The sequence below is a fragment of the Mus caroli genome, chromosome 7 (genome assembly GCF_900094665.2).
Source record: "Mus caroli chromosome 7, CAROLI_EIJ_v1.1, whole genome shotgun sequence".
Classification (NCBI taxonomy): domain Eukaryota; kingdom Metazoa; phylum Chordata; class Mammalia; order Rodentia; family Muridae; genus Mus; species Mus caroli.
Window position 1 is genome coordinate 87,393,063 of NC_034576.1, and position 16,442 is coordinate 87,409,504.

General features: G+C 35.4%; 1 protein-coding gene across 1 annotated transcript in view; it reads right to left on the bottom strand.

Annotated features, from left to right (window-relative positions):
• Positions 1-5,642: 5,642 nt before the first annotated feature.
• LOC110298432 (vomeronasal type-2 receptor 116-like) overlaps positions 5,643-16,442 on the bottom strand; it is a 22,315-nt gene continuing 11,515 nt past the window's right edge. The window contains exons 2-6 of the mRNA XM_021167677.1: positions 12,351-12,630; positions 11,178-11,978; positions 8,995-9,222; positions 8,632-8,755; positions 5,643-6,562 (exon numbers count right to left, since the gene is read on the bottom strand). Of these exons, the coding sequence (XP_021023336.1) occupies positions 5,643-6,562; positions 8,632-8,755; positions 8,995-9,222; positions 11,178-11,978; positions 12,351-12,630 (2,353 nt within the window). The remainder of the gene's footprint in view (positions 6,563-8,631; positions 8,756-8,994; positions 9,223-11,177; positions 11,979-12,350; positions 12,631-16,442) is intronic.

Sequence of the window (16,442 nt, forward strand, 5' to 3'; positions counted from 1 at the left end):
GGTTTTATCTATCTTGTTGATTTTCTCAAAGAAGAAACTACTGGTTTTGTTGATTCTTTGTATAGTTCTTTATGAAGGCAGTTATTGCTATGAATTTTCCTCTCATACTGCTTTTATTGTGTTCCATATGTTTGAGTATATTGTGCCTTCAATTTCATTTAATTCTAGAAAGTCTTTAATTATTTTGTGTATTTATTCCCTGTCCAAGTGATAATTGAGTACCAAGTTGTTCAGTTTGCATGAGTATGTTTGTTTTCTGTTGTTTCTGTTTTTATTGAAGTCCTGCCCTTGTTTGTGGTGATCTGATAGAACGCAAGGGGTTATGCCAATCTTCTTGTATCTGCTGAGGCTTGCTTTGTGTTCAGTAATATGGTCAGTTTTGGGGAAGATTCTTGGAGGTGCTGAGAAGAAGTGTTAAATGTAAATGTTCTGTAGATATCTGTCAAATCCATTTGGTTCATAACTTCAGTTAGTTTCATTATGTGTCTGTTTAGTTTCCATTTCAATGACCTGTCCATTTGTGAGATTATGATGTTGAAGTTTTCACTGTTATTGTGTGGAGTTTAATGTATGTTTTTGAGGTTTAGTAATGTTTCTCTTATGAATTTGTGTCCCTTGCATTTGTGGCCTAGATGTTCAGAATTGAGGCTTCATCTTAGTGGACTTTTCCTTTGATGAGTGTCCTTCCCCATCTGATTTGATTACTTTTGGTTGAAAGTCTGTTTTATTGGACATTAGAATAGCTACTCTAGATTGTTTTGTGGGATCCTGTTCTTGTAAAACCTGTTTTTCAAACCTTACTCTTAGTGTTTATCTTTTTTGCTGGGGTGTGTTTCTTGTATAAAGCAGAATGATGGAAATCCTGTTTATGTGTATTACATCTTAGTCTATATCTTTTTATTGGTGAAATGAATTTATTGATATTGAGAGATATCAATGACTAATGATGGTTAATACCTGTTATTTTGTTGTTAAAGGCTGTCTATATATGTATATATATATATATATATATATATATATATATATATATGAATGATTCTCTTCTTTTGGGTTTGTTGTGAGATGAATAATTTCTTGTGTTTTCTTGTTTGAGATTACCCTCATGGTAGAATTTCCCTTCTAGTGTCCTCTATAGGTTTTGGTTAGTAGAATTATATTGTTTAAATTAGTTTTGTCATTGAATAATTTGGTTTCTCCATCTATGGTGATTGAAAGTTTTGCTGGATAAAATAGTCTGTTCTGGCATCTGTGGTATCTTAGGGCTTGCAAGACACATTTCCAGGATCTACTGACTTTTAGAGTCTTTGTCTAGAAGTTAGGTTTAAATTTTATAGGTCTTTCTTTATTTGTCACTTGTCCTTATTCACTTATAGCCTTTAGTATTCTTTCCTTGTTCTGTATGTTTACTGTGATGATTATTATATTGGGGGATGATTTTTTTTTCTTGTCAAAGGAATTTGGTGTTCTGTAGGGTTCTCATACATTTGTGGCCATGTCTTTCTTTAGGTTAGGAAAGTTTTCTTTTTCTTTCTTTTTTTCCCAATGGTTTTAACAAAACATTTTTTAAAAATTAATTTATTTTTTACATTCCATATTCCATTCCCTGCTCCCTCATCTACCCTCTGACTGCTCCACACCCCATACCTCCTCTCCAACACCCTGTCTCCACATGGATGTCCCCATCCCCCATCCCACCTGACCTCTAAACTTCTGGGGCCTCCAGTATCTTGAGGTTTAGGTGTATCATCTCTTAATGAACACACCCCCAGAAGTCCTCTACTATTATGTACTCATATCAGCTGTTGTATGCTATCTATTTGATGGTCCAGTGTTTGAGAGATATCAGAGGTCCACATTGAGACTGCTGGTATTCAGGAAGTTTTCTTCTATAATTTGTTGAAGATATTTTCTTGACCTTTGAATTGGGAATCTTCACCCACTTCTTTTTCTATTATTCTTATTATGGTCCTTTTACTGTGTCCCAAATTTCCTGAACATTTTGTGTTAGAATCTCTTTGCAATTGGCATTTTATTTGACCAATGTACCATATGTCCTGTAGTATCTTCCTCACCTAAGATTTTGTCTTCCATCACTTGTATTCTGTTCTTGATGTTTACATCTGTAGTTCCTGTTCTCTTTTCCTTTTCCAGTGTTGGCTCCATTTGTGAGTTCTTTAATGTTACAATTTCCATTTTAGGTCTTGGACTGTTTTGTTCATTTCCTTTGCCATTTTTATTGTAATTTCCTGTATTCTTTTAAGTGATTTCTTTGTTTCCTTTTCAAGGGCTTCTACCTGTTTGATTGTGTTTTCTTTTTTAAAAAGGAATTATTTATATCCTCTTTAAAGGATTCTATCATCTTCATGAGGTAGGATTTAAGGTCAGAATTTTGCTCTCTATATGGAATAGGTTATGCAGGGCTTGCTGTAGTAAGAAAGCTAGGTTCTGTTGGTGCCATATTGCATTATCTTTTGTTGATTAGGTTCTTGTGCTTGTCTTTCCCTAACTCTGGTTGTATCTGGCGTTAACTGTTCCTGGGGTTCCTGAGTGTAGCAGGTCTCTCAGGGGGCAGATAAAACTGTGTCTTTCGGTCTAGCACTGGCCTCCTGGGAGTCAAGCAGTGTTATGTCTCTAGTTAAAGCAGGTCTCCTGTGCCCCTGATTAGCTCAGACCTCCTTTGGGACCTGTAGAGCTTTGAATGTCAGGGTAGAAGAACAAAAGTTCACCCTGAATGCAGGTGTAGGTGTAGACCCAGAAAAAGATGGGGTTCTGAGAGGAGGGGGACAGAACCCATGTCTGCTTGCCTCTATCGGGTACCAGCTAGAGTGAGCGTTGGAGCACGGTTCTTTCCTGTATCCTTTGTTAGAGCAGTCCTCTTTGGAGATAGGAAGGGATGAATTTTTAGGTAGCAGGCATGTCAGTCTGCCACTGGTGCAGATGGAGATGTGGACTGGAAGTATCATGGGGCACTGGCAGGGCAGCACTGATTCTACATTTTCTGGACTTTGTGGGGTCCCAGGTGGTGTGAGTATTGGAGTTGGGGTCTCACCCATGTCCCTAGTTAGCCGTCTTTCTGGGAGGCAGGCAGATCTATGAGGTCCCAGGTAAGGCATGCTGATCTGCCATGGGTGCAGGTGGAGGTGCTTCACTGATAAATCTTATTATTGTTCATTTAAATTCTGTATCCTGGTGTTCATACAAGTAACTCTCATTGCAGAAATTTGTACAGGAATGGTAGGTTTTTGAGAGAACATACTGGGTTTTTCCTTTTACATTATTTCTTCTCATATACGATCTGGGAGTGTTTTTCTTTTATTAGTTCTAAGTATAATATGGACAATACACATTGTGGCAGATGAAAGGATATATGCAAAGCTGGAACCTAGAATGAAGATATGATTTACATGTGATGAAGTCAGACAGAAAGTGCTATGCTGGTGTGCAGGCTGTCTCCTTATCTAAGACTAGAGTGTATGAATAGATCTGTCTGGGTGGTAAGGTGAGTGTGTCGTGGGAGGGGACTGCAGGTTGGGGAATGTGTACATTGGGCCTGACAGAAGTCTATAGATTGGTATGTCCAGTAACAGAGAATATCTGGATGGTTACAGTCATGAAATCCTTGGAGATCTTGGTAGATCATAGAGAAGGGAGAGGGACATCTGGTTAGTGAAGAATTTAAAGGCAGTAAGAAGGTACTGTGGGTGGTGGCAGGAGGAGAAGTTCTGCCAGAGCTTACAATTATTTATAGAGCAGGAACAAGTGGCAAGAAAATATTGGAGCACTACATGCTGAGCTTGTGCTATATCGGGTGAGTTGAAGAAAATCTAGATTGAGAGGTTCAGGGAGGCTCAATAAGTTAGACTCTGGAGAAAGCAGTTGGTTGTGGCACAGGCAGGAATGACTAAACTTAATATGGGTACTTGATTTGAGAATTTCTAGATCTGTTTGAATGGAAGAAGGTGTGGATATAGAGGCCAGGGGAACTCAAAAGTGTAGATTTTCGATAAGGAAACCATTTATTTTGATTATATTCATTTCCCTCCCTGATTCCTCTCCAATATTTCCCACATGGCCAACCACCCTATTTCATGCCTTTTCTTTCATTCAAGCAAGAATACCAAAAGTCTTGGAAATAGCCTGAGATTTTTTGTTTGTTTCCATGAGACCTTTTTGGCCATCTATCTACACACTGGCACTGTAGGTTTTGCTTGGTGGTGGAACATATATCAGTGGATTATTGCCTTCCCCTGGTACTTAGTGACTATATATCTTTCATATAAGTATGTGTTTTAAGAAGTTTATACAGTAGTAGATTTTTATATGACGTCTCAAATGGCCTTTAGTGGTAGTTTCCTCTCATAGTATATCTCACATTCCTCTTATATTCCCAGTTTCCTATTTAATTATCTCAATTTAGTCTTCCTTTGCCTCTCCATAACTATATGTTATTTTCATGCTTTTTTATATCTAACATGTTTTATTCTACTGTTAAATAACCCAGGCTTTTGGTTACAGCATTTGATCATAGCCATAGTAAGCCTATCTAGAACAAAGAGTAGAGCTGGATCTTGACCTGGTCATTCTCAGCTTCCTGTGAAACCACCACATTGATTTCCATATACAATTTTTCACTCTCACTCACAAAAACAAAGGATGAGTGTTTTCATTACTCCATATTCTCAACAGACAGAGCTGTCTATTATTATATTGATCTTGACATACTGACTGGTATAAGATAAAATCTCAAAGTAGCTTTGATTTTTATTTCTCTGATGACTATGGGTGTTGAACATTTCTTTATGTGCTTCTCAGACATTTCTTTATTGATTTTTTTACTTACTTATATTGCAAATATTGTCCCCTTTCCTTTTTCCCCTCTGCAAAGCCCCCATCCCACTCCCCCACTCCTTTACCTCTAAGAGGATACTCCCCCACATACCCACCTATTCCTGAATCACTTCTCTAGCAGTCTCCTATGATAGCACATCAAGCCTTCATAGGACCAAGGGCCTACCCTCCTATTGATGCCAGATAATGCAATCAATCCTCTGCAGCATATTTTATTCTTTCTTTTTTTTTTTTTTGATCTGTACATCCTTTTAAAATTGGTAAATTAGGCCATTTGTTTTCTTGATGTCCGGTGTTTTGCAAAGTTTCTTATATATTTTAGATACTAACCTCCTTTTAGATTTGTATTTGGTAAAGAAGTTTTCTCTTTCTGTGGGCTGACACTTTGCATAAATGTTTATTTTTTTTTGCCCTACAGAGACTTTTCAGTTTCATGAGTACCTGTTCATTAATTATTTGAGTTAGTGCCCATGCCACAGGAAACATTTTCTTAACCAATGAATTCAAGACCATTTCTCACTTTCTTTTGTATCAGATACAAAATGTCATATATCAGATACTTTGTATCACATATCCAGATATCTGGTATTATGTTGATGTCCATAATACAGTTGAAGTTGAGCCTTGTGCATAGTGATAAATATACACCTACTTTCATCATTGTAAATCCATCTATTCTATTTAACCTTAGCCATTTGTTGAAGATATTGTTTTTTCCCTCTACTTTGTATTTTTGACCTCTTGTAAAAAAACAACTTTTCAAAGGTGAATGGACTTAAGACATTCTTAATAATTTAATGGTTATATTCAATTTTAGAATGTGTGCCACTGAACTTCTGAGTAAAATTCGCCTTTGGTTTTAACAAAATTGTGAAGCACTTTGGGAAAAAAATACAAACAAGCAACCCTGCACTGGAAGTCAAGATAGAAAAGATTTCCACAACCACCATTGCCTTTCCCTTGGTGCTATGATAGACTGGGAGAAAAGTAATCCACACACTACAGAAGACCAGCATGCTAAATGTCAGGAATTTGGCTTCATTGAATCTATCAGGCAGATTTCTGGCCAGAAAAGCTACAGTGAAACTCCCTAGGGCTAATAAGCCCAAGTAACCCAGTACACAGTAGAATGCAATAACTGAACCCTTGTTGCAGACAATGATGATGTGACCATGTTCAAAGTGTGGATCAGAATCAACAAATGGAGGAGATGTTCCTATCCATGTTCCACAAAGTATAAGTTGGATCATGGTACAGATGGGAATGATATAGTTAGGTGCCCTTGTTACTAACATCTGTCTTATCTTTTTTCTTGGATCAGTGATCTTGAAAGCCATTACTACAGTAATTGTTTTGGCCAAAATAGTGGAAACTGCTACAGTGAAAACAACTGCAAAAGTGGTCTGCTGTAGGATGCAGGTAGCCATATGGGGATGGCCAATGTAGAGCAAGGAACAAAGAAAACAAAATATGAGAGAGATGAGAAGAATGTAGCTGAGAAGTCGGTTATTTGCCTTGACAATGGGATTGTCTCGGTGTTTCAAAAGGATACTGAGTATAACAGTTGTGAGAGCAGAGAATAACAGGGCCAAACAGGTCAGAGTCATTCCTAAGGGGTCTTCATAAGCCAGGAAGGTCACAACTTTCTTTAGGCAGTGAGTTTGTTTTATGTTGGCATACTGATCATTTGGACACTTCACACATTGATCCATGTCTGGTATAGAAAAGGAGGTATTATCAGTTTTATTTTTCTTCTCTATTTTTCTCAAACATTTTTAAATTAATGCACTGGGTAGTCTTGACCAAATTGGCATATTTGTTGGATATACATTCTCCTGAACATAGTCTTTTAAAAGCCATAACTAGTACTATTTAGGAAGGCAAAAACGCTATGAAGTAATTAGCACTCAATGTAACTGGATCATATAAATCTTTTTCTATTATGTTTCTATGTGAGAAATTTAGTACACTAGATCACATCATATTTTCACTACTTTTTGAAATTAGGTTAGAGTGTTAATCTACTCAAAGGATAAATCCTTACTGAGAAAGCACCAATACAAGAACATTTTCCATCTCTTAATGGAATGACATATAATCCTAGATGGGTGCAAGAATCTCCTTCCAAATTTAACTTGAAATTTACACTGCAGTAAGTGCAATTTAAAATTTTTAATTGAATTGGAAGACCATATCCATTGGAATTTTGTAGTAGCAGTCTTTCCTTCAGTGGCATACATTATTATTCAGTTATTTTAAGTTCGCCTTATTTTTCAAAACTTACCTTAGCATGTAAGTAATCTAGTGAATCTCAATGTTTTATGGGTTTCCTAAGATCATTGAAAAGCACAGGTAATTGTTTGTGGAGAGCTCTTGGTGCAGCTTCAAGGACATTGTCAAGAATATTTACAATGAACTAGGACAAAGGTATAGGATCAGATAAAATTTTGACATTAGGCTAGGACAATGCTCAAGATGAAGACAGCTGAGGGATGTGTTCTTTGTATCTTGATTGGCCTTTTATGTTCCTGAGTACAATAGTCATTTGTGACCCTTTGTTTTTGCTTTGTTTGTTCCTTAACCACTCTGTTTATACCTTGTTTGTTCCTTGACTGATTTGTCTTTGTCCTCGTTCTGACCCTATTCTTTGCATATACCTAGAATGGTATAAAAGCAGAGTGGAAAAAAAACCTGTTTCAGCCTGAGCACTGGCTGGAGTCATGTTATAATGTCTAATTGTATTTTCTCTTCGTCAAGACCCTTTGAGTGACCAAGCTGGCTTGGTTGCTTATTTACATTTTGATTCATAAGAGTAGCAAAATTACAGTCATTAAATAGCAAGAAAAATCATTTTGTGGTTGGAGGTGGGGTTACCACAACATTAGAAACTATATTGAAGGGTTACAGTTTTAGGAAGTTTGAGAATAACTGGCTTATTCTTTTGAATTATTTTGTAAACTTTTCATCATTACTATGTGTAAAAAATTTTATATTTATGGTTTTTGAAATATATGCAAGTAGCAAGTTAAATGAAAAGAATTGCAATATAATATTATTCTGTATTGAACTGACAAAGGTAACACATTTAATTCATTAATATTGCTTTTATATTTATGTCACAGTGTCAATTCAAGAAACATTTTATTGCAACATTTCAACACAGTATTCATTTCAACCTTTTCTTGCATTATTCACTATGTTGTATAGCCCAAAATGCCGAATATTCTTTATGGTGTTATTTTTGTTGTTTGTGTCTTCAAGGCAGGGTTTTTCGGTGTAGTTCTGCCTATAATGGAACTCACTCTGTACAGCAGATTGGTCTTCAATATACAGAGACTCACATGCCTCTGCCTCCTGAATTTGAGTGCTGGGATTAAAGACACACACCACTGCTCCCCAAGTTAATGTTGAACATTCATTCTAATGCATTATTTTATGTCTGAGTACTACATCCATCTCTGCTTTGGTCATGTTAAAATTTTATTGAAATATTTATGCACTGGTCCTGAGATTGAGATTTAATTTTATTATTATCCATTTCTACTCACTCCTACAATAATTATTTTGTGTGCCAGTTACTTCATATATTACCAGTTATATCACATCGAAAATTCCCCTGGTACTCTTGAGACAAGAGAGATACCACCAATTATAAATTTTCTACTATCTATATAAAATTATGTACTGCATCATTATAATGGATTCTTTAATAATATATCTATATATTGGCTGACTTACTGCTTGCAAAACCTCAACTGACCAATTGGTAAGGCATGTAATTACCTGTCATGTTGGAAATTTCATTCTCTGGACATGGGGTACAATCAAAACAGCAGACAGCCTTTCCTTTCTGAATAAATTTTCGGAATCCTACACTACAGGGCACACTGCATACTGATTGTAATGTCTAACAAAAAATAGATATGTGTTAGTAGAAAGAGTTTGACCCACTTCACAATTAAAACCGCGATTTGCAGTCTTATCACTAACATTTTTCATTTATTTATAATTACACAAATGAAAGAGTAATATTTTATTGTTTTTAAATCATATTATAAAAATATTATGTTTTATGATATAAAATATAAATAAATAAGTGATATTTATTCATTTATAGTTAAGAATCATACTTAAGTCCAAACTCACCTGTCTAATGTCCATGGTCCAATCTATCATGTCTTCCGCTATATATAATTGCTGAAAATGTAGAAAATGTTTGGAAAACTTTCCTATTTTCACATTAAGTCCAAGAGCTGGTAGAAGATCCATAGCATAGAGAATGTCATATTCTGTATCCAGTTTCCCTCTTTGATTAATATTGTATTGATATCCAGAAGAAATTATAAATTTGTTGTTCTCCAGGAAAGGGGCCACCTGGAATAAATTTATTGTTGTAATATAAACTACGCATGCACATTAGGGTAGATAATCTGAAAATCTGAATGCTTCTAATTTAATTAATCTGGTCTAAAATGTAATATTATTAAAACTCCTTAATACAATAAAAGAAAAGACTATAAATCTAGAATTAAGTAGCATTATGCATTAGAAATATCAAGTTTCACAATGAAGTTAGTGGTTTACAACATTCACAGCTTAGTAATATTTATGGAAAGTAAGACATTATCAACATTATTTTATTCATCAGTATTATTACACCATCAGCTACTGAATAGAGTTCCTCAATACATAAATAGAGTTGCAGAATTGCCTAACATAAGTTAATAAATTCTTCATTATATCAACCAACAGATTCCTTTTCTTTTTTGGTGATTTTTCAAGACAGGGTTTCTCTGTATAGTCTTGGTTGTCCTGGAACTCACTTTGTAGACCAGGCTGGTCTTGAACTCAGAAATCTGCCTGCCTCTGCCTCACAAGTGCTGAGATTAAAGGCATGTGCCACCACGCCCAGCTCAATCAACAGATTCTTGATCATTTAAAGGACATTTGTGTTTCTTGTTTTGTTTCAAATGTTGACAATATAGTAATGCTTATGTGTTGGAAATATACTGGAAAAATTCATCAACTTAAATTTTTCCTTCCTTTTTAAAAGTTCTTTGAGACTTTTATTCAGTATAATCTTGTCATATACTTTCTAATCTCTCAGCACCTTTCCAACCTCCCCTCTATCTCAACACACCCAATTTCCTGTTCTTTCCCTTGCTTTAAAAAAATTCCCAATCCCTAAAAATAAACTAAGAAAATCAAGAAGTCCAATTTGTACAGGCAAGCTTTTGAGCATGGGATCTGCTTTGAAGTTTAGCTTTTATATGCAGTGTCATTCAATTGAAGAAAATTGATTTTCCTTCTAAAGAGACCAGTTGCAAATAGCTTTTTGGCAAATGTGGAAATGTGTGTTCACTTCTTATTTGTGCCTGGATTTTGTCTGGCTCATGATTGGGAGTTCACATGAATGCTACCATAAATCTATGAGTTTATATGTGTTTCTACTCTGTTCTACTTATTAAATAATATTTTCTTAAAAATCTTCAATCATTTATGGCTGTTACATTTTTCTGGCCCCCTTTTGACATAGATGCATGATCTCTGAGGTGAATGGTGTTATAGAGACATCCCATTTAAGGATAATTCCTTCAAAGGCTCTTACTCTGTGATTTTTGTACAGTTGTGGGTCTCTGTTATTTATTACCTATGCAGAAAGAAATTTATCTGATGAGAGTTGAGTGATGTCTTAATATACAGGTATAGCATCACATCATTCTATGCTCATTTAGCGGAATAATTGGTTTTTCTTTGAGCCCATGACGTGTCCATTCTAGAATTTTTGACTATACTAGCATTGTCAGGTGTGAGTATCATCCTATGGAGTGGATCTCAAATCCAATGATAAAGTTGGACTTAGGTTGAATAATCCCTTAATTGTTGTGGCACAATTTTTTTAGCATATCATTTTCATAGATTTCTGAGTTTCTAACATGGAAAAATTGATGATTCTTTTTTGTTTTGTTTTCAGTGGTAAGATAAGCACCTTCCAGCTCTATGAAGACTAGCCATTAAACAGGGAGATTTCAGTTGAGGATCAGATTGATTTCTCCATGTTCAATGTGATTACTATGATTGTTTTCAGCAACAAGGTCTTTCTGTTACATTGTGGTGAATAACCAATAACATTGATTCTAATGTTTTCAGTATGCTGTTGTCTCTTGATATTAATTTACACCAGTAACCATGTTCATGTAATATGAAGCAAATGCTACAGAAATAATCCCACTTGTGAGAAATTTTTGTAGAATACTTGTATTTAGAACTTATGGTAAACTTTGTGTCATAAGTTGACACTTCATACTATTCAGTGGGAATATCATTACCTTCCAGGAGTAAAATTCCAGCTCTTTTCCAATATCCTTCTGCCAATGTTCTGTATGTTGAATAAACATTTCATGAAGTGCATAGGCTACAGTATAGACAGCATTGTATAGGTTGTAACTTGGCTCACTCATGGACACTTCAAATTGGTGCCTGGATAACCATTCTAGTAGGATTTTGGTTGAACAATTTTTCAGTGTCTTACAATGAGATGGCAATGAACAGTTGAAATACAGCCACCACAACCTAGCAAGGGAAGTATCCTTATTGTAGTTGGAAGGCTGCACTGTCTGGATGAATTTTTTAAAACCAGTAATCTTAGAATGGGGATGTGAAAAAATGAAAATCCCATTAAAGGAGGAAAGAAGGAGGTCTCCTTTACTTGTGTTCTCATCCCAATGTGAGGTGGTAATCCAGAGTCTCTTAATACTTAAATGTTGCCACAGTCTAAAATGTAGAGTTAGAATGTCTGAGTCACCATAAATGATAATAACTTTTGCTGATGACGTCAAGATCTGGGTATAATACTTTTCAGCTCTTTTCTGATATAGTTGTGTATTTTGTATGATCATATTCACAAAGGCTATACAAACTTTGTGTTTGTGCATCTCTCCTCTCAACTTAAATAGAAACTCAATGCCTAGTTCATCATCTGAAATGACCAGTCCCACCCAATTCCAGCTAAAATAAACTACTAAGGCCATCATGGCCTGGGTCAGAAATGTATTCTTTGGAGACATCTGGTACAGATAAGGATGGTGTTCCCGGTCACTCAGGAGAGGATGAAATGGCCCATAGTAAAGCTAAAGGACAAAAACGTTAACTATATGAAGAAAAGAGAATGTGCAAATTATAGTCTTTCTAAGCATGCCAGTTAAAATCTGGGAACATTAGGAAGTATAAATTGTTTATATAGTTATTGTAATTCTATCTTTTTGTGATTTTTTTTCCCAAAAACTACTTAAAAGACTTTTATATTAAAACACTTGACATCTCCAATCTTTCATATTTATTTCTAATGATGATGTCATGTATGTGCCAGAAAATGATAATTTATGCTTCAACTTCTGAATCATAACAGACATAAAGCCAGTTTGTGCCTTCTAATCTGTCTTGGTACTCAGAAAGGTGGCAGGAAAGGAGACAGTTTCAGTACAAACAGAATGTAATCTCACCTGTGGTATTGCAAAGATGTGTAGGAGTGGCCCAAGTAAGGCAGATGAAAACCACCTTGGTCCTGTAAGTACAGTTAAAATTCTTCTTCCATGTTTACAGTTGTAGTTAGGAATAGCTGCATCTCTGTTTGAGTACATGTTAGTCATTTGTAGATCTTCCTTTTTGGCACAGTTAACCTTAACTATCAGAGAAATATTTGGTAAAATATGAATATTCCTGTTTATTTGTTTGATTGCAAACAATAGAGCCAAAACCAGGTGGATATTTCTGGTTGTCAATCTGAAAACAGAACACAGAGATCACTAGAGTTTAAGTACAAAACATGTTAAAATTAGATTACATTCACTACCCTGATTATTACTGAATGTTGTTTCCCTGACCCATTTCAATGGTGACACAGGTATGTGGGAGAATGTGAAATATATGCAAGAGTATAGGAATATTTAAAACTATCTTTTTGGAGGGAGGATAGACTTCACTCAAATGGTATTGTTATCAAAATTCATATAGTTCCCGTCTGTTGTCTTTGAACATGATGAAGAGTCTTTGTGCTGTCCATGGACTAGAAAGTAGGTGCTAGCCAATTCTGAATCTACTCATTGGTTTATCTTGGAATTCAAGGAATTACTGTGTATAGAAAATGAATGAATTCCATAAGCTACCTAGATTCTGATGTATTCACCAATAGAATAATCACTATCTAAGTCCTTAACTTAGTAAATGAGAAATAGCTAATTAAATTTACCTGTATAAACAGCTTTTAGGAGGCTATAGGATTTACAGGGAATGCAACAAACTACATTTCCTATTATCCCCTTTTAATTCCATAGAATTTTCTCCTTTTAATTGTCTGTGCCTGTGCAATTTTGAGTGATAAATGGCTGAGGATAAGAACTACTGTTACTGTATGATGAATGAGCTCCCTTCACTACACAGGGGCACTTGGATTCCAAATAATGTGTTTTATACTTAATTGAACATTATTATATTGACCCTGAGTTATGTTTTTTTTCTCCTCAAGATTTTATCAACTCTATTTTCCTCCCACTTATTGTCCCCTTTGGTCAGGTGTCAGTAGATCACCTCAGGGCCACTCAGTGGTGGCTTCACCCCACTCAGTGGTCTGCACTATGAGAAGTACTAACATGTATTGGTGGTTGGGCACTTCAGTGTTTAGTAACAGTCTTTAGTAACTGGATGGTTGCAGAAGGCACCTGCACACTTCCAGTCTTCTCTAGTTGAGCAGTAGTGAACTCAATAGCTGGCATATTCCAGTCCCATTGGCTACATTCTTCTCATAAGCATCTTACTGTTATTTCTAAATACTCTTAGAATCTCTGTAGAAGTAGATATCAGGCATATCCTCCCATAGGTGCCCATGGGAAATAGCGCCATAGATATAATACTTCCCAGGAACAAACCAATGGAATACTTCCCTGCAGCCAGTATCTACCATATTAGTACCAATAAGTGAACTCCTTGACACTGCATGGAATGGGAATTTCCAACAATTACAGAGGATAGTCTTGTTTTACAAAGAACAAATATGGGCAGGTTGACATAAAACACCTCTGTGAGGGTCTGATGTCCAGCCCTGAGATAGCCATGGCTTCCTGAAAGCTTCTTGGTTCTGGTTAGTGAAGATCCCAGTTGGTGGCTCCAGTGGCAGCAAAATATCAAGCAGTGCGCACTTGCTAGTGTTTCTGAAAAAGATGGTGCTGACATCAACAGTGTTCTCAATGGGAATGATAGTCAGAGGTGAAAGCAACAATGTCTTCCATGTTTTCTTCAGATTTACGCTGTAGATCACATTTCGTTTTGTAGACATATTGCTTCATATACAAGTAAAAGTTTGTGTCAACTGAGCAGGTTGTTTTGGTAAGGAATTTGAAAACATCCTTCTCCTTCATTTGCAGGGCATCATGGACTCTGGGCATTGTATAACTTTCTTTTAAAGTTACTATGAGAAACAAGAACAAGGCCATTTGTTCATACATGGGCAGTGTGGAAAGACTATCTTTGTTGTATCTTGGTTGTTTTGAATTTTGTACATATTTTTTTATTTCTATAATACCTTGATTTTTATGTCCATATTTTTATTTAACATATTCTAACAGTATATATGACAATTTGTTTTCACTCCATGGTCTCATTATGGTAGCTCTTGTTGACTTTTTTGTTGTTGTTGTTTGTGCGTGTTTGTGTACGTGTGTATGTAGAACAAGCTACCATCAAAATTACAGAGATGCATCTGCTTCTATCACCCAACTGTTAGGACTAGAGGTAAGCATACACACGCTTGTAATATTTGACCATTATTTTCAAACAACAATTTGAATCATTTCAGTATTTTTATTTGTGATTGCTTATATTGTTGTATAGTCTGTCTATTTTGTATTGTGTTTTGACTATAGCGTACATATATCAACTATACTAGATCCAAATTGTTGTTATGTATCTGCTATTATATTAGATGAACAATGTATGTACTTTTTAATTTTATGTTTTCCTCGCTTAAATATTTTTCTAGTGTTTTTGTTACTTTAATTCTGAAAATCTCTCTTACATTCTTAAAGACCTAAAGTTTTGCCTGTTTTATCCTGAGTTGTTGAGTGTGCTAAACTAAATAAACCACTTCTGTTAAACATATATTAATTTTTAATATCTAAAAATCATAGAGTTGTTTCCCAAATAAGCTATCTTTGAGTTAATGTATTCATCTTAATTTTTGGACCGCTTTTAAGTTCTATAAACACATTATATTTAATAAATTTTTCCCCTTTATTTTGAGATCTTAACTACATTATATCTCCCTTCCCTTTTCCTCTTTAAGAGCCGCCATTATTTCACATCTTACTCTCTTTCAAATTCATAGCCTCTTTTAACTATTGTTCCATATTTCTTCCAGTTGTGTTTGGTTCTATCCTAAGCTCACCAGGCTATAAAACCTTTTAGCCCTGGTCCTTCAGACAGTGTTAATGGTGGGCTCCCTCTCAGGTGGTGGTTCTTAACCTCAATTTGATTGGCCATTGCCACAATTTCTATACCACTTTTTACCACATACCTAATTTAAAAACAGTTATTATTTTATGTGTATAGGTGTTTGTGTGCATGTAGGTCTTTATACTATTTGCACGTCTTATACTGTCAGCATCCCTGGATAGACTGGGATTGGAATTACGGACAGTTGATACCCACAATGTACTTGCTAGGAATTGAGCAGCCAGTGCTCTTAATTAAATCATCACTTGAGTTCCAATACTCTCCTTTTAAAATTGAATTATTTGGTTGTTGATGTCTAGTTTCTTGACTTCTTTATGTATTTTGGAAATTAGCCCTCTATCAAGTGTTGTGTTGGTGAAAATCTTTTCTCATTCTGCAGGATGCCATTTTGTCCTATTGCTGGTGTCTTTTGCCTTACAGAAGCTTTTCAGTTTCATGAAGTCCCATTTATTAATTGTCAATCTTAGTGCTTGTTCTGTTGAATTTCTTCTGTTTAGTTTCCCGTGTCATTTGCCTTCAAGGTTATTCCCAGCTTTATCTACTATCAGGTTCATTGTATAATGGTTTATGTTGAAGTCTTTGATCAACTTGGATTTGAGTTTTGTGCAGGATCTTAAATATGGTTTCATTTGTATTCTTTTACATGCCAACATCCAGTTAGACTAGTACCATTTATATATGACTTGTGATTTTTTTCTTGCAGCTTTCAACAAAGTTTGTTTGTCTTGATTACTCAATGATTAACTCTATCATATGTCATAGGGATTTTCTTTTCTTGTTTTGTCTATTTGGAGCTCTGTATGAGTCTTATATCTGTCTGTGTCTTTCCTTATTTTGGGAAAGATTTACTCCCATAATCTTTTTGAATATCTGTTGTATTTCTTTTCTGTTTTTTCTTTCTTTCTTTCTTTCTTTCTTTCTTTCTTTCTTTCTTTCTTTCTTTCTTTCTTTCTTTCTTTCTTTCTTTCTTTCCCTCCCTCCCTCCCTCCCTCCCTCTTTCTTTCTTTCTTTCTTTCTTTCTTTCTTTCTTTCTTTCTTTCTTTCTTTCTTTCTTTCTTTCTTTCTTTCCCTCCCTCCCTCCCTCCCTC